This window comes from Bos taurus, chromosome 25 (assembly GCF_002263795.3).
Source record: "Bos taurus isolate L1 Dominette 01449 registration number 42190680 breed Hereford chromosome 25, ARS-UCD2.0, whole genome shotgun sequence".
Taxonomy (NCBI): Eukaryota; Metazoa; Chordata; class Mammalia; order Artiodactyla; family Bovidae; genus Bos; species Bos taurus.
Window position 1 is genome coordinate 19,356,191 of NC_037352.1, and position 19,208 is coordinate 19,375,398.

Genomic DNA, 19,208 nt, shown 5'->3' on the forward strand with positions numbered 1-19,208 from the left:
GAGAAATATCAATAACCTCAGATATGCAGATGACACCACCCTTATGGCAGAAAGTGAAGAGGAACTGAAAAGCCTCTTGATGAAAGTGAAAGTGGAGAGTGAAAAAGTTGGCTTAAAACTCAACATTCAGAAAACGAAGATTATGGCATTTGGTCCCATTACTTCATTGGAAATAGATGGGGAAACAGTGGAAACAGTGTCAGACTTTATTTTTGGGGGCTCCAAAATCACTGCAGATGGTGACTGCAGCCATGAAATTAAAAGACGCTTACTCCTTGGAAGGAAAGTTAAGACCAACCTAGATAGCATATTCAAAAGCAGAGACATTACTTGCCAACAAAGGTCCGTCTAGTCAAGGCTATGGTTTTTCCAGTTGTCATGTATGGATGTGAGAGTTGGACTGTGAAGAAAGCTGAGCGGTGAAGAATTGATGCTTTTGAACTGTGGTGTTGGAGAAGACTCTTGAGAGTCCCTTGGACTGCAAGGAGATCCAACCAGTCCATTCTGAAGGAGATCAGCCCTGGGATTTCTTTGGAAGGACTGATGCTAAAGCTGAAACTCCAATACTTTGGCCACCTGATGCGAAGAGTTGACTCATTGGAAAAGACTCTGATGCTGGGAGGGATTGGGGGCAAGAGGAGAAGGGGACGACAGAGGATGAGATGGCTGGATGGCATCACTGACTCGATGGACATGAGTTTGAGTGAACTCCGGGATTTGGTGATGGACAGGGAGGCCTGGCGTGCTGTGATTCATGGGGTCGCAAAGAGTCAGACACGACTGAGCGACTGAACTGAACTGAACTGAAAGCTGATCTGTCAGCCAGAACATCTAATTTTAGGACAGGGTGTTGTGGTTGGGGGAGTGGGAAGAGCAAGCAAGGAAAAGGGAATGAGTAAAATTAAATTCTAAGAGACATTTCTGAGAAAGCAGTAAAACATGGTTCCCACAAATACTGGAGTGGGTAGCCTATCCCTTCTCCAGGGGATCTTCCCAACCCAGGAATCAAACCAGAGTCTCCTGCATTGCAGGCATATTCTTTACCAGCTGAGCTACCATGGAAACCCACAGTTTGTCTTCTATGTAAGTAAGTATGTTTCTGTTTTTTACATACATTGATTGACATACTTTTTAGATTCCTCATATTAGGGATATCATGTAGTATTTGTCATTCTCTGTCTCATTTATCTCACTAATCATAATCTCATCAATGTTCATCCACATTGTTGCAAATGGAAGAGCAATATTCCATTGTATGTGTGTGAGAGAGAATGTGTATTTGGGTTGCTTCAATATCTTGGCTATTGTAATGAGTGTTGCTATGAATATTGGCATGCACATATCTTTTTGAATTATAATTTTAATCTTTTTTCGAACATATTCTCAGGAGTGGATTTGCTGGATCATATGGTAATTCTTTTTAATTTTCCACACTGGCTGCACCAATTTACATTTCCTCTAACAATGTACAAGGATTCCCCTTCTTCACATCTTCACCAACATTTGTTATTTGTAGACTTTTTGATGTTGGCCATTCCGACAAGTGTGAGGTGATAGCTTATTGTTGTTTCAGTTTGAATTTCTGTAATAATTATTGATGTTGAGTATCTTTTCATGTGTCTGTGACCATCTCTATGTCTTCTTTGTAGAAATGTCTACTCAAGTCTTCTGCCCATTTTTTGATTGGATTGTTTATTTTTTGTATTCAGTTTAATATTTTGAATATGAACCTTTTGTCAGTTCCATCATTTGGAAATACAGGTATTCCATTCAGTTCAGTTCAGTTGCTCAGTAATGTTCAACTCTTTGTGACCCCATGGACTGCAACATGACAGGCTTCCCTGTCCATCACCAACTCCCAGAGCTTGCTCAAACTCATGTCCATCAAGTCTGTGATGCCATCCAACCATCTCATCCTCTGTCATCCTCTTCTCCTTCTGCCTTCAATCTTTCCCAGCATCAGGGTCTTTTCCAATGAGTCAGTTCTTCGCATCAGGTGGCCAAAGTATTGGAGTTTCAGCTTCAGCATCAGTCCTTCCAATGAATATTCACAGCACTGTTTATAATAGCCAGGACATGGAAGCAACCTAGATGTTCATCAGCAGACGAATGGATAAGAAAGCTGTGGTACATATACACAATGGAACATTACTCAGCCATTAAAAAGAATACATTTGAATCAGTTCTAATAAGGTGGATGAAACTGGAGACTATTACACAGAGTGAAGTAAGCCAGAAAGAAAAACACCAGTACAGTATACTAACACATATATATGTAATTTAGAAAGATGGTAACAATAACCCTGTATGCCAGACAGCAAAAAAGACACAGATGTATAGAACAGTCTTTTGGACTCTGTGGGAGAGGGCGAGGGTGGGATAATTTGGGAGAATGGCATTGAAACATGTATATTATCATACGTGAAATGAATTGCCAGTCCAGGTTCGATGCATGAGACAGGGTGCTCGGGGCTGGTGCACTGGGATGACCCAGAGGGATGGGATGAGGAGAGAGGTGGGAGGGGGGTTCAGGATGGGGAACACATGTACACCCGTCACGGATTCATGTCAATGTATGGCAAAACCAATACAATATTGTAAAGTAATTAGCCTTAAATTAAAATAAATAAATTCGTATTTAAAAAAAAGAAACCTTTCTTATCTCTGCTTGCTATTCTTTGGAACTCTGCATTCAATTGGATATATCTTTTTCTTTCTCCTTTGCCTTTCTCTTTGCTTCTTTTTTCAGCTATTTGTAAGACCTCCTTATATATCACTTTGTCTTCTTGCCTTTCTATTTCTTGAGGATGATTTTGGTAACCACGTTCTGTACAATGTTATGAACCTCCATCCATAGTTCTCCAGGTATTCTATCTACCAGATCTAGCCCCCTGAATCTCTTTGTCACCGCCACTGTATAAACATAAGGGATTTGATTTAGATCATACATGAATGGTCTATTGGTTTTCCCTACTTTCTTCAATAAAATTGAATTGTTCAATAAGGAACAGATGTTCTGAGACACGGTCAGCTCCAGGTCTTGTTTTGCTGACTGTACAGAGCTTCTCCATCTTCAGCTTCAAAGAACATAATCAGTCTGATTTTGGTACTGACCATCTGCTGATACCAATGTGTAGAACTGTCTCATATTGTTGGAAGAAAATATTTGCTATAATCAGTGTATTCTCTTGGCAAAACTCTGTTAGCCTTTGCCCTACTTCATTTTGTACTCCAAGGCCAAATTTGCCCATTATTCCAGGTATCTTTTAATCTCTGTAATAGCTTATTTAAGTATCTTTAATTTATATTTTATTTGTGTCTTTCCTAGTGGAATTTTCCTTTTTCTATAGATTTTTCTCTTCCATTTAGAGAAAACCTTTCAGCATTCTTCTAGTATAGGTTTAGTATTGATGAATTCTTTTAGTTTTTGCTTCTCTGAGAAGTTTTCTTTACTTCTATGCTAAATGATAATCTTGCTGTGTAAAACATCATCAGTTCAGTTCAGTCACTCAGTCATGTCTGACTCTTTGCAACCCCATGGATCGCAGCACACCAGGCCTCCCTGTCCATCACCAACTCACACAGTCTACTCAAACTCATGTCCATCGAGTCGGTGATGCCATCCAGCCATCTCATCCTCTGTCATCCCCTTCTCCTCCTGCCCCCAATCCCTCCCAGCATCAGAGTCTTTTCCAGTGAGTGAACTCTTCGCGTGAGGTGGCCAAAGTATTGGAGTTTCAGCTTTAGCATCAGTCCTTCCAACACCCAGGACAGACCTCCTTTAGGATGGACTGGTTGGACCTCCTTGCAGTTCAAGGGAGTCTCAAGAGTTCAAAAGCATCACAGTTCAAAAGCATCAATTCTTCGGCACTCAGCTTTCTTCACAGTCCAACTCTCACATCCATATATGACGACTGGAAAAACCATAGCCTTGACTAGATGGACCTTTGTTGGCAAAGTAATGTCTCTGCTTTTGAATATGCTATCTAGGTTGGTCATAACTTTCCTTCCAAGGAGTAAGCATCTTTTAATTTCATGGCTGCAATCACCATCTGCAGTGATTTTGGAGCCCAAAAAAATAAAGTCTGACAACTGTTTCCACTGTTTCCCCATCTATTTCCCATGAAGTGATGGGACTAGATGCCATGATCTTAGTTTTCTGAATGTTGAGCTTTAAGCCAACTTTTTCACTCTCCTCTTTCACTTTCATCAAGAGGCTCTTTAGTTCCTCTTCACTTTCTGCCATAAGGGTGGTGTCATCTGCATATCTGAGGTTATTGATATTTCTCCTGGCAATCTTGATTCCAGCTTGTGCTTCTTCCAGCCCAGCGTTTCTCATGATGTACTCTGCATAGAAGTTAAATAAGTAGGGTGACAATATACAGCCTTGATATACTCCTTTTCCTATTTGGAACCAATCTGTTGTTCCATGTCCAGTTCTAACTGTTGCTTCCTGACCTGCATACAGATTTCTCAAGAGGCGGGTCAAGTGGTCTGGTATTCCCATCTCTTTCAGAATATTCCACAGTTGACTGTGATTCACACAGTCAAAGGCTTTGGCATAGTCAATAAAACAGAAATAGATGCTTTTCTGGAATTGTCTTGCTTTTTCAATGATCCAGCAGATGTTGGCAATTTGATCTCTGGTTCCTCTGCCTTTTCTAAAACCAGCTTGAACATCTGGCAGTTCACAGTTCACGTATTGCTGAAGCCTGGCTTGGAGAATTTTGAGCATAACTTTACTAGCATGGTATATAATCCTTTTAATATTGCTGGTGAACTGGTTCACTACTCTTTTGTTAAAAAATTTTATGTCAAAGTTCACAAGGTGTGTAGTTTTTTTTCCTATTATATCATTTTTCCTAGTTTTAGTATCAAGATAATGCTCATCTTATAGAAAGAATTAGAAAGTGTGCCTTTCTCTTCAGTTTTTAGAAGAGTTTGAGAGGGATGATACTTGTTCTTCCTTAAATGCTCAGTAGTATTTGCCAGTGAATGTCTGTAACAATATCTATGTATATGTCTGTAAATCTGTTAAATCTAGAGTGTTCTGTATATGTCTGTTAAATATAGTTGACTCATGGTGTTTTAATATCCTCTATTTCTTTACTTATGTTCCACTTCATCGTTCTATCCATTAATGAATGCAATACTGAAGTATTCCACTATTATTATAGAGCTGTTTATTTCTCCCTTCAATTTTGTCAGTTTTGCTTTTAATATATTTTATGGTCTATTGTTAGGTGATAGCTATTTATAATTATTACATTTTTTGCTGCACTGAAACCCTTATAAGTATATCATGTCCTTTGTATTTTGTAATCTTTTTTATATTTTAAGTCTCTTTTGTCTGATAAAAGCGTAACTACCCTGCTATTTTGTGTCGTGTTCTGCGCGCAGGTTGGAAAAGAATTTCCAGACATGAGACAGAATGAGAAGGAAATAAAGTTTATTAGATAGAAAGATGGTGTTAGAACAGTGGGCCAGCCCAAGGGAGAACTGACATTGAACAGGGGTCTTTAGTCCACTTTTATACCCAAGGTACAAGGAATGGGATAGGGGTCTTGTGGGTCATTTGCTGATCGGATGAAGCACGTATACTGGGTGGAGAGAAGAATAAGGCAAATACACCTTCTCCCTATGGGGTAGGAGGGGAGACAGGTTATAGTGGTCAGGAGGATTTGAAATCCACTAACAGTTACAACATGGGGGAGGGAAGGATGATAAGGGTCTGGTTTTTCCATTCCTGTATTCCAAGACCCTCCTTGGTTTTATCCACTCTTTCTTGGGTCACCACGTTTTGGTTACTATTTGCATGGAATGTCTTTTTCCCATCCTTTCACGCTCATTGTATTTGTTTCCTGGATTTAAAGTGAGTCTCTTATAACAAAATAACATATAATTAGACCGTGACTTTTAACCATTCTGCCAATCTCTGCCTTTGGATTGGAAAGTTTAATTTATACATTTAAAGTAATTATTGGTAAGACATGACTTATTTCTGACATTTTGCTGTTAGTTTTCTATATGCCTTACTGCTTTTTTGTTCTTCACTTCCTACATTATGTTCTCTTGTGTTAGGTCACTTATATTTTGTAGTAACATGTTTAAATTCCTTACGTATATCCTTTTATGCATATTCTATAGCTATTTTTCATTGTGGTTACTGTGTTGATTATATTTAACATCTAAAGTTATAACACTAATTGTATTTATAGCAGCATAACTTCAATAACAATTATTTTGCTTCTTTATAGTTCTGTCTCTACCCATTTTTTGCTGATGTCACAAAATTATATCTTTATACATTGTGTGAACAATGAATTAGTCTTTCATGTGCGTGCATGCTAAGTTGCTTCAGTTGTGTCTGACTCTTTGTGACCCCATGGACTGTAGCCCAGCAGGCTCCTCTGTCCATGGAATTGCCCAGGCAAGAATACTGGAGTGGGTTGCCATGCCCTTCTCCAGGGGATCATTCCAACCCAGAGTCTTTTACAATGATATGTAGAAAATAAAATGTGAATTTACAAAACAAAGTTTTGTAATTGTAGTTATAATTACTATTATACTAGTAATTTAAATATATATTGATCTCAAACCATGTAGAAAAAAATGAGTTATAAATTTATGTTATATTAGCTCTTATTAATAGTAATTGCTATATATTTACCTTAATTGAAATATTTATTCTTTCATATTGCCTTGAGTTACACCTTGATGTCCTGTAATTTTACCCTGCAAAACACCCTGTACCATTTCTTGGAGAGCAGATCTAACAGTAACAAATTCCCTCAGTCTTTATTAATCTGTGAATGCCTTAATTTTTCCCTTACTTTTGAAAGGTAATTTTCCCAGATATAGGATTTCTGTTGACAGTTTTTTAAAAGCACTTTGAGTATATTTGGCCCACTGCCTTTTGACCTCCAAAATTTCCGATGGGAAATCTGTTCATGATCTTATTGAGGATTCCATGTATATGATTGGTCTCATTTCTTTTACAGATTTCATGATTCTTTTTTTGTCTATGGTTTTGGAAAGCTTGATTTTAATGTGTCTTGGTGTGGTTCTCTTTGAATTCATCTCTTTTTAATTTCATTGATCTTCTTGGATGTCTGTATTCAAATGTGAGAAGTTTTAGTATCGTTTATTCAAATATTCTCTCTGTCCTTTTCTTACTCTCTTCTTCAGGACATCTACAGTGGCTATGTTCATCCACTTAATGGCTTCAAATGTACCTTAGGCTCAATCTACTGCTCTTTAATGCTTTTTGTTTTCTTTTTCATGTTCCATTGTCATAGCTTTGTCTGCTGATTATTCTGCCTACTCTAATCTGCCTTTGAATCCTTTTAGTGAATTTTTCATTTCAATTAGTTGTTGTACTTAACAATGCTAAAATTTATTTTAGTTTCTGTTTATAGTTTCTCTTTATTGATACTTCCATTTTGTTCATAAATAATTTTCTTGACTTTCTCCACATCTTTTTTTAATTCCTTGAACACCTTTAAGATAGTCACTTTAAAGTATCTGTCTAGTAGATTTACATCAGGTTTTTTTTTTTAGGGGTAGTGCCTGATTATTTATTTATTTTTAGATGGCTCATGCTTTCTTGTTGGTCTGCACCTCTACAATCAGAAGTAGCAATAAACAATTAGAGCACAGATGCCCTTTATTTGGAGGACAGAATCTTGTTTGCTCATCCTGTCTCCCCCTAGCGATGTAAAAGCTGCTTCAAGAACATATGCACTGAGATGACCCAGAGGGATGGTATGGGGAGGGAGGAGGGAGGAGGGTTCAGGATGGGGAACACATGTATACCTGTGGTGGATTCATGTTGATGTATGGCAAAACCAATACAATATTGTAAAGTAATTAACCTCCAATTAAAATAAATAAATTTATATTTTAAAATAATAATAATAAAAAAGAACATATGCACAAATGTGGCTTGGTGTGGGGGTGGAGGATGGTAGACACTAGTATGCTAACAGCTGAAACTGACTGCAATTAACCACAATTTACAGTCCAAATCTTCCCCTAGGAATTTGAAAGCTTTCAGTAGACTACAGAGTCCCAAAATAATTTTATTAGACAGAGATAAATTCTTGGTGCTCCCTACTCAGCTATCTTCCCAGAATTCTTTGAATCTGTTTTTCACAAATATGTTATTATGTTAATAATTTAATCATTGATTTACACTCATTTGTTACTCTGTTGTTTAAAGTGGCCTATATCCCATAGGTTCAAAATATTCTGCAAGATAAATTGAGCTTTTCAGCCCATGAATTAAGGATGTAGTCTTAGAAATTCATTTTGAAATATGAAAAATATTGAAGTTTCTAAAATATTTGTTTTATTATTGATTTTTACTTTAATTCCATGTTGTCAGATATTTTCTCTGAATATTATAAAATTTTTATAATATGTTCAGACTTCTTTTATGACTAATATATGACTAAAATAAGAGCTAGGATCCCAATTCTGCTCATTTGCAACTTAGATGATTCTCACAAAGTAATATTGCATATAACAGAGAGATGGAGGACCCCACTTATAGTCCATTTATCATCACTACCAAAAAGCCAGATATCACTGAGCCTAGACTAGCCCAGGCACTCCTTCTATGGCAGTCTTGGATTATGCAATCCTGAAATCCCTTGGGACTAAACTAATGAAGATTTATTAGAGAAAAGAAGATACCGAAGTTCAAAAATAGCCATCCAGTTATCAACGCTGGACATCACACTATTGATTTAGATCTCTTTTACTTTTTAGAGTTGTCAAAGTTTTAATTTTAATACATGACAATAGCTTACAACAGCAATGACTTTGTAATCACTGGGAAAGAAGTTATTTACTAAAGCTCTGGGTTATAACCTTCTTAGAGGCATGGGCTGGAAAGTGTCAGGTCTTCTATGTTATTTGTGTATACTATATGCTCAGTGAGATATAGTTGACTTATGTCCATCGTTGTTCTTTTATTTTAGGTAAGATCAAAAATTGGTTATTGCCCACAATTTGATGCCTTGCTGGATTACATGACTGCTCGAGAAATAATGATCATGTATGCCAGATTGTGGGGGATTCCTGAGACCAAAATTAACAATTATGTAAAGAAGTCAATGGAAGCACTGAATCTGGAATCCTATGCTGACAAGTATATTTACACTTACAGGTGAGATATTATACTGATGCTCTCATTGCAGCTAATATTGAGGAGCCTTCTGCTGATTCTGATCTTTGGAATCAGTGCCCACAATCTAGCCAGAGTTCCACTGACAAACAGAAGCAATGACTGGGAAATAATCTACTGCCTTGCCAGTAGTGGGATATCAGCAATAAAGCAGACCTAATTAGGCGTGCTGTGATTCATGGGGTCGCAAAGAGTCAAACACAACTGAGCGACTGAACTGAACTGAATTAGTATCACAATTTTCCCTTGCAGAGGTGAAACACAATCCTGGTTCAATCGCAAATGTAGTCATTGAATTTATAATGAATTATAAATGAAAGCATCTCTCTCTTTTATTCTCTGTTGTTCTTTGTCTCTCAAGGACCATGTGAAATTCTTTGTATTGGCTTGGTAAATATATTGTTTATATATCTGGGAATCTAAAGGAACTCTGGTAGATAAAAGTCACTTTTCTACATTTCAAATGAAAATGACTTGATTTATATATTTGCATTTGGATCTGATGCCTTGGCTGCGTGCATGCGTGTCCCACTCGTTGTTACCCTATGGACTGTAGCCCACAAGACTCCTCTGTCCATGAGGTTCTCCAGGCAAGAATACTGGAGTGGGTTGCCATGTCCTCCTCCAGGGGATCTTCCCGACCCGGGGATCAAACCCATGTCTCTTAAATCTCATGCATTGGCAAGCAGTTCTTTATCACTAGTGTGCCACATGGGAACCCCAATGCCTTGGTTGAATGACATGCAGTCAGCATTTTTAATATCTTGGATGTTTCCTATGACTCAGCATTTTGGAAATAATTTAATTGTTTCCTGTCAATAATGGATATACATTAAATATATGTTTTTAATGTATTCAATTACTGACACATATACCCATCTGTTTCTGCTTTCTCTCTCCTTCCTTAACTATGAAGTGGAGGAAACAAACGTAGGCTGAGTACTGCTATTGCTCTCATGGGAAAGCCCTCAGTCATCTTCCTAGATGAACCATCAACTGGTATGGACCCAGTAGCCCGGCGCCTACTCTGGAATGCAGTGACACGGACACGTGAAAGTGGCAAAGCAATCATCATAACATCCCACAGGTGCAGCTCACTGGGAGGCTCGGTTAAGGGTTAGAAGAGTTATAATGGTATGACCTATGGGAAGGAGTTTTCATTGAGAGGAGAGGGCAGGAAGTTCAGGAACTGTTCCACTTGAGGATTTGGTCTTTTAGTACTTTAAAAAAAATTAAAGTGCAGTTGATTTACAATATTATATTAGTTTCAAGTGTGCAACTTAGTGATTCAATATTTTTATAGATTATACTCCATTTAAAGTTAGTAAAAATATTGGCTATATTCCATGTGCTGTACATTATATCCTGTGGATTATTTTACGACTTTGAGTTTGAAAATATCTCCATTTGCCATGATGTTGATGAGGGGGAGATAAAACTTCCATTTTCAAAGAGGGTCACAAAATACTGGCTATTTGAACTATAGAATATCTTCTGATAGAGATTTTTTAAAACTTCACATCATTTTGGTGTTTTGTTCTACTAGTATGGAGGAATGCGATGCTCTTTGTACTAAGCTGGCCATCATGGTGAAGGGAAAGTTTGTGTGCCTGGGCAGCCCTCAGCATCTCAAGAACAAATTTGGCAATGTTTACATTCTAAAAGTCAAGATCAATATTGATGAAAATAAGGACAAATTAGAGCACTTTAAAACTTTTGTTGAAACAGCTTTTCCAGGTAAACTTGGTTGGTTGGGTTAGCTTTGATATAGATGTGTTAAACCATATTTATTGTTCTCACCATCCATATGCTGTATATCTCCAGTAACTATTTCTTGTGAATTATTGATATTAATTGCCCTTCCATGTTGAATTATTTTTGGAATGCTTGTTCTTTTAAACTTTTTATGTTTGGTTATGCTCAGAAGTTTGCACAAAGAACAGAAATATTCACCAATATCTTGGTGTATATTAACTAGTAAGGTAGTTGTGACATTAGAGCTGTCCATATGACCTATATACCTAAAATCATGTTTGAACATAATTCTCAATTTTTAGTAAATAGAACCTGTATTAGTTCACTAGGGCTGCTATAATAAGATACCACAGACTGACTGGCATAATGGCAGAAATTTATTTTCTCACATTTCTGAGATTAGAAGTTCAGAATTAAGATTTCAGGAGGTCTGGTTTCTCCTGAGGGCTCTCTTTTTGGCCCGCAAATGGCCTCCTTCTCTCGCTGTGTCATCAGACAGCTTTTTTTCTGTGTGTATCCATGCCTGGTGTCTCTTACTCTCCTTATAAGGACATCAGTCACAGTAGATCCAGGTATCACCCTTATGATCTCATTTATCATTAATTACTTCCTTAAAAGACATATGACCAAACACAAGCAACTGGGGTTAGCGCTTCAGCAAATGAATTTGGTGGGGGTGGGAGTGGGGGATGGGAAATGACACAATTCTTTCCATAATATCACTCATGAAAAGTTTTAAGGTTTTTTACCTCACACTGAATATATAACTGTGGTCTTTTGCTGTCCCAGTCAGGATATGAAACTGAAATTCAAACAAGAACCACTAAGCTTTCTTCTCCTTAAGCATTTTTTTTACTATATGGTACAATGCCAGAGACAGCAATTATTTCTTTCTATCTCTTATCTTTCCTTCCTAAATATAAAGAAGAAACATGGTAAGACTTTTATTAATTCTGCTTTTTCATCTTAGTTTCCATTCTGCTATGCTGAGCAAAATATCACAGATATCCCCCTTGTGTGTCAGGCTGAGGAGTTGGAAGTTTATCTTCCAAGCAATAGAAAACAGCCTAATTGATTACACAGTAAGAATGGAGAGCAGAAAATAAAAAGAAATAGAAGGTAGAGCAGATCTGGGGGAACAGATGTATGGGAAATAGAACTATCTCAGTGTTGTTATTAATAGTCTATTAAGAAGTTTAATACTCATTTATGCATTCATTCAGCAAATATTTCTGAGACATAGTGCCTACATCACTACAAAGAAAAGCTATGAACAGAAAGTCTCATTTACTGTGTGCTGTCCTAACAACTTTCTCTAGGACAAGTCTTAAAGAAGAGACACTAAACATCAGAGACCTATAATTGAGGATGTGGACACAAAAGCTTTAATAGAAATGTGGGTTTGAGGAACATTTTCAACTGAAGGTGGCTGTTCCTTGCCTTATTATATTTGCATCCACCTGTGCCATGACATAAATAAAATATTTAAATCAATGATATTCACATTATACCTGCCAGCAGTTGAATGGAAAATAAGTTATGGAATAATCATATACCAGATTGCCACTGTGCAGAAGGGGAGATGAGTGAAATAACTATATATAACAGCATGAGTCAAACTTATAATATTGAGAATGATATAAAGATGGCAACATAGGTCATTCCCAACATCAGTTGGGAAGATCATATTCATAAGAAGACCAACTAGTAACTATCTGTAGACAAGACACCATTATGAAAATCCCAGAACCTGGAGGTAAGGTTGAAGCAACCTCCTGGGCAATAGAAACCAAGAGAGCTATGAGAAGGGTAAGAGGAGGAGCTATACACTGACTGTATCAACCCTCCCTTAGACCTGCAGTTTCTCCACTTTGGAAAAGAGAGTCAGTGGTGTTCATCAGGTCCCCCAGGGTTGCAGAATGCTTCTTCAGAGGCCCAGTTGGGTCTTAACTCTCAAGGGTCACTGGGTGAACCTGTGAGACTTTACCACTGGAGACTATGTAAAGACAGAGAAGAGGGCTGGTGCTTCAATCACTAAGCACTCAGATCTTAGAAAAACCACATTCTTTCTTGCAGCAGCATTGGAGTAGAGTTCCAGGCCAATGGCTCTGCTCATCTGCAAAGCTGAATTGGTGGCCATGTCTGGTGTGAGAGCTTGGAGGGTACTTCTACCATATTTGAGTTCCTAGCCAATTAGCTGTACCAGGGGTAGAGTCATTCTATAGCCCTGCTGACTAGAGAAGTAGATTCAAAGCCCCTGACCATCTGCTGAGTATAGCCTCTAGTTTCCTCCAACCAGGAAACCTGGCCAGAGAATTTAGGAAGAACCATGGAACCCAACCTATAGCTGCACTTTGGCCTTATCTGACCAAAGAGCTCAAAGGGCAGGTCTGCCTGATGTGGGTCCCCAGCCAACAAACCCTATCAGCTATGGGGCCTGTTCCATGGCCCTATCTAGGAAGAGAAGCAAATTCACAGCTCTACCCAACAGCTGAGTATAGCTTCCAACTCACCTGACCAAGAAGCCTGGCCAGTGAATTTGGGCATCTGTTAAGCCCATTCTACAGACATGCTTGGTTGGGAGCCAAACCAACAGTCTTGCCCAACTGTTAAGTATAGCCTCTGGCCTTACATCACCATGATGGCCTTGGATGGCCTTGGAATCTAGCCTATGATATTGCCCGCCTGCAGAGCCCAAATTATAGCGTTGCTCAATTGCTGAACACAGCATATGGATTTGCTCATGTAAAAAGTCCAGTCAGTGACTCTGCTCATTCATAGCATAACCTAGGGCCTGACTTGAAGACAGAGACCAGACAGTGACCCTGTCTGACCACAGAGTACAGTCTCGAGCCCATACAACTGTGGAATATAACTGGCGGCCCTCTTGAAAGTAGCCCAGCCTGTAGCCTTAGCCAGCAATGAAGCACAACCAACAGCCTACTAGACTGTGAAGGCTAGCCTACAGTCCTACCCAACTTTGAGTGCAGTTTACTTTCCAGTATAATCATGAGCACAGCGTGAAGCCTCATCTAACTATAAAGCCCTGTCTGTGGCTCCACCTGAATGTAGAGACCAGAAATTGGCACCATCCAGTCAAGGAGCACAATATGAACCCTTCCCCCAAGAGCAATTGTGTCCACCCCATATGTAGCCTTGCCCAATCATGGAGTCAAAGAATGGTCCTACCCTGCCAGGGAGCACAGCCTGTACCTCAATAGGCCAGAGGTGATTACAGATCTCAGTTAATGTTACCACTAGACTGTGAAGTAGTAGCCTGTAGTCATGAGTCTTGCCCATCCAGGGAGCCTATCCAGCCGCCATGCATGAACAGCTTAGCTGAAAGGTCAGTTCAGCCACAGAAATCAGACAGCAGCCCTGCCCATCCACCCACCTTCAACCTCAGATCACAGGCAGTGTACTTGCCCAAGCCAAGACCCTGTTAGCAAGACTGCCTGCCCCTGGATGCTGCCACACAAACGGTCCAAACCTCTAGCTGAGCTGATGAGTGAAGGTGTGTCCCTGCTGAAGTGAGTCTGTAAACTCTACAAGAGGAGACTACTTATCAAAAGTGGATACAAACTCAAGGAATCAAGGACCACAGAGAGTCAGGTATATATAACACTACCCAAAGAAACTAATGAAACTCCTTAAAGAAATGGAGATCTATGGGCTGTCTGCCAAGGAATTTAGAACAATCCTTTTCAAGATGTTTAATGAACTATATGAACACACAGACAACCAAGTGAAATTAGTTGTACAATGCAAAAAGAAAATGAAAAATACAACAAGAAGAAAAAATAGGCACCATAAAAAAGCCCAAACAGAAATCCTAGAACTGAAAATATAATGACTAAACTGAAAAATTCAGCAGATTCAACCAATCAGAAGAAAGAATTAGTGAACTATGAGATAGGTCATTTGAAATTATCCAATCGGAGATGCAAAAAGAATGAAGAGTGATTAAAAGATGAAGAAAGCTGACAAAATTTACAGGGCACTATAACAGAAACAATTTATATTTTATGGAAATCCCAGAAGGAGAAGAAAAAAGGACTGAAAGTCTATTTAAAGAAATAATAGCTGAAAATTTCCCAAACTTTGGGAGGGATATGGATTTTCAGATTCATGAAGCCCAAAGAACTCCAAATAGTTGAACCAGAAAGGGGCTAAAGAATATTGTAATAAATTTGTCAAAAGTCAAAGACAAAAAGCAGGAGAAAAGTAATTTGTCAAACAAGGGAACCCCATTAACCTATCAGCAGATGTCTCAGTGGAAAATTTTCAAGCTGAGAGAAATTGAAAATATATATTCAAAATACTGAAAGAAAAAATGTCAACCAACAGTACTATAACTGGAAGAGCTATCCTTCAGATGAAGCCCAGGAAAAGATGAAGCCTGCTTAAGTTTATTAAACTCTCCAATCAAAAGACAGACATTAGTCGAATGGATAAAAACACATGGACCCATAAATTTTGTCCATATAGTTAGCTGGAGTCCCAAACTCTCTGAATATGGAGGAAGTCATTTTCTTCTTTCTTTTCATTAAGAAAATGTTTTCCAGAGGCCTCACACTGAACCCATTCCAGTTTAAGTTGGACCTAGTCTGACTCTGAATTGGAGAAGGAAGTGGCAACCCACTCCAGTGTTTTTGCCTGGAGAAACCCAGGGACGGCGGGGCCTGGTGGGCTGCCGTCTATGGGGTCGCACAGAGTCGGACACGACTGAAGCGACTCAGCAGCAGCAGCAGCAGCAGCAGCAGCAGCCTGACTCTGAACCCAGTTTGGTTGTTGACAGAGAGCTAATGATGTTTAAGTCAGATCCAGTCCAACTCCATACCCAGTCAGGTTAAAAAAGGAAAAAAACAGAAACCTCAAATCAAGTTACAGAGCTCTTGACAGAAAAGCTAGGAACTCGGATATCCAAGAGGGACTTACTTAATACCTTCAGGTCCAGTGAGAAAGTAGTGAAAACGAAAGGCTCAGCGAGTACCTACATCTGGTTGCACTTTGCTCATAGAGCCATTGGGCATCCTTTTGGATCCCACTTTACTTCCCTGGTGGCTCAGACAGTAAAGAATCTGCCTGCAGTGCAGGAGACCAGACTGATCCCTGTGTCAGGAAGATCCCCTAGAGAAGGGAATGGCAATTCATTCCTGTATCCTTGCCTGGAGAATTCCATGGATAGCGGAGCCTAGCAGGCTACAGTTCAAGGGGTCACAAAGAATCAGACATGTCTGAGCAACTGACATTTTCACTTTTTTCACTTTCACTTTGATGTCGGAACTACTCATCTGATGCATACCAAAAATTTTCAAGAGTTTATCAGAGTGTACATTGATTCTAATTGGGCATCACCAAACCAAAGGTGGTTAGGAGGTCTCCACAGACAGGAATTAGGGGAGAGATGTTTATAGAGAAGACATGGGAAAAGGTAAGGAAATATTTGATTTGCTAGAGCTTAAGCAGTTGCCTTATTTGGGGAAACATAGTTGGCTCTTTGTGATTGGTTGTTCTTAGAGTTGATTTCCTCAGATTCAAGTACATTTGCTTTGGCTTAGGTTTTTATTTCCTTACATAGACTATCAAGGAATTAGAGCCACCTCAGTCTAATGGCTTCCTAGTTTGATTATATTAACATATTTAAAATATTTAAAATCTCAATTAATTTGCTGCTGCTGCTAAGTCACTTCAGTCGTGTCCCACTCTGTGCGACCCCATAGACGGCAGCCCACCAGGCTCCGCTAAATTTTAATAACTTACAAAATACAATGATAAGCATAAACAAATATGTTTGTTCTAAATCTGGAAAGTATACCACTTCTTCCCCCAACTTGCACCAGAGGATTCTTATTCACTTGAAAAAGAACATACAGCCTGACTTTGGTGGTTTATATGTATGATTTCCTCTTTAACCTAGCATAGGATCATAAGAATAGCAAGAAAGTCTCTTCTCTCTTCCCCAGGAAACACGCTGTACATACATGTTCATAAAGCCAGAATGAAAATCCCACCCATTTATATTCTCAGCCCTATGTTCAGGGATTACATCTTACAGCATTAGAATTTTAGAAGGCTCAAGTTTCATCCTTTAGACATGTGAGTTGACAACATTTTGTGCCTGAAAGTCTGTCCTCGATAATTCCTGAAAATCCATAAAACAAAGCCTACTGCACCAGGAATAAATCTGCTGAAGAAATTAACTGTATCGTGTATAGTAAAGAGGTAGGCTTTTGGATTACATCCCTTTTTTTACTAGCCATATCTATTTACGCCTCTGTTATACATATAATTAAGCTGATGTATCAGTATTTTGACATTTAAAAAGCAATATGCAAAATTACGTATCTATCCTATCTTTTCTTTCTCAGGTAGTGAATTAAAAGATGAGAATCGAGGGATCATTAACTACTACGTTCCCAGCAAGAACAATAGCTGGGGAAAGGTGAATGTAGAAACCATGCCCTTCTGATATTATCATATGTTAAGAGAAAACTAAAGCATTTGGGATTTGGTCTTATGAAATGGGCTATAGGAGGAGCAGAGACTTTAGGTTACTTTCAATGGTCCAAGGAATTCATTTTAATTAAGTCAGATTTCCACCTTTAAGTCCCACTTTTTGTCTATATCCATCAAGAGAATGGAGACAGAGACCTGCTTCTTCTCAAATTCTCAGTGATGTCTGTTATCTCATCCCCCCCTTTTGTATCTTTTGTCCTCCACCATTAACTTGCCAGCAGTTGGAGGAAATGTAGGAGAGGGTCATCTGGGTGGTGGGCTGGAAAGGAGGACTGAAATGGTAACTGTACTTTATGTTGTTGCTGTTAAAGATGTTTGGTATTTTGGAGAAAGCTAAAGAAGAATTCAATTTAGAAGACTATTCCATCAGTCAGATAACGCTGGAACAAGTCTTCCTGACTTTTGCTGGCAGTCAGAACCCAGAAGTTGAGAAAAAAGAGTCTTGAGACTCACTTGCAACTAGTAATCCTACGCGTTCCTTAGACTACTCTCTACTACACTTGGATACAGAGAAGGGCATCCCTGTGAGTGTATATCTTGGTATAAATATATTTATGTAATAAAGAGTTCTTCAAAGGAAACATATGTTCCTTCTTCATAGACTTACAGTAGTGGCTTGTGATTCTAGTATGTGCAAATCTAAAGATATTTAGTGAAATTTCTATTTTCTCTCCTAGAAATATGAAACAACATCATTTATCAGAGTGGGGACAAGGGCCTTGTCCTGAGTATTTTGAATATCTGAAAAGAAACATTCAGAAATGATGGAGATGTCAGAATGGTACAGCCTAGAGAGCAATGGTTTTACATTTTAGCAGTTGATTTATAGATAAGAAGAAGATAAAGCCTGGAACAAAAATCACCTTTTTCATAGATAAAAACACACACAAATAGACACACCAATTTTCTGCCAAAAGAGTCCATTTAAATTAATATCAAAGTTTATGGGGGTAAATTGTGTATTTCCAAAACTCAAGCCAACATTCTACGTTTGTAAAAGGATATTTGCACTAAGGGGCTTTCCAAGTTTCCCTAGAGATAAAGAACCTGCCTGCCAATGTAGGAGACATAAAAGACATGGGTTCGCTCCCTGGGTCAGGAAGATCCCTTGGAGGAGGGTACGGCAACCCACTTCAGTATTCATGCCTGGAGCATCCTGTGGACAGAGGACCCTGGTGGGCTACGGTCCATAGCGTCGCAAAGAGTGGGACACAACTGAAGGGACTGAGCACACACAAATGCATTTGCAATAAGAACATTTAGAGTTCAAGAAAGGAAGCAGACCATTCTTTAAGAAGTGTCCTTTCTTTTCTATTCTTGGCATACCTCTTATTTAGAAAGAAAGAAAGAAAGAAGGCGAAATGAGGTGTAGAGAGAGGGAGATAGCATATTCTAATTCATGTTTAGGCAGTTGGAGTTCCCCCATAAGCAACATGAGAAATCTAATCACTTCTGCAGAATCACAGGCAGATGAATAGAGAAGTAGGATGATCCTCCTCAAACTGCAAGATAGAGTCAGTGAAGCTGTTCTATTGCGGAGTGCATGGAGGTGCAGGGCTTTTTTTTTTACTCTTCAGTTGAATTTGTGACTGTATTGTTTCTGTTTTATGTTTTGGTTTTTTGGCCTCAGGCATGTGGGATTTTAGCTCCCAGACCAGTGATCAAACTTGAACTCCCTGCACTGGAAGAAGTCTTAACCACTTGACTGCCAGGGAAGTCCCCCAGGTATAGGTTTTTATATCCT

The 19,208-nt window shown here is 38.8% G+C and overlaps 1 protein-coding gene across 3 annotated transcripts in view; it reads left to right on the forward strand.

The window, feature by feature from the left end:
- ABCA14 (ATP binding cassette subfamily A member 14) overlaps positions 1 to 18,045 on the forward strand; it is a 270,053-nt gene extending 252,008 nt beyond the window's left edge. For all 3 annotated transcript variants that reach the window (XM_024985457.2, XM_059881559.1, XM_059881558.1), the window contains 5 exons: positions 8,985 to 9,172; positions 10,107 to 10,277; positions 10,737 to 10,927; positions 17,317 to 17,390; positions 17,776 to 18,045. In XM_024985457.2, the coding sequence (XP_024841225.1) occupies positions 8,985 to 9,172; positions 10,107 to 10,277; positions 10,737 to 10,927; positions 17,317 to 17,390; positions 17,776 to 17,910 (759 nt within the window). In that variant the 3' untranslated portion in view covers positions 17,911 to 18,045. The remainder of the gene's footprint in view (positions 1 to 8,984; positions 9,173 to 10,106; positions 10,278 to 10,736; positions 10,928 to 17,316; positions 17,391 to 17,775) is intronic.
- Positions 18,046 to 19,208: the final 1,163 nt, after the last annotated feature.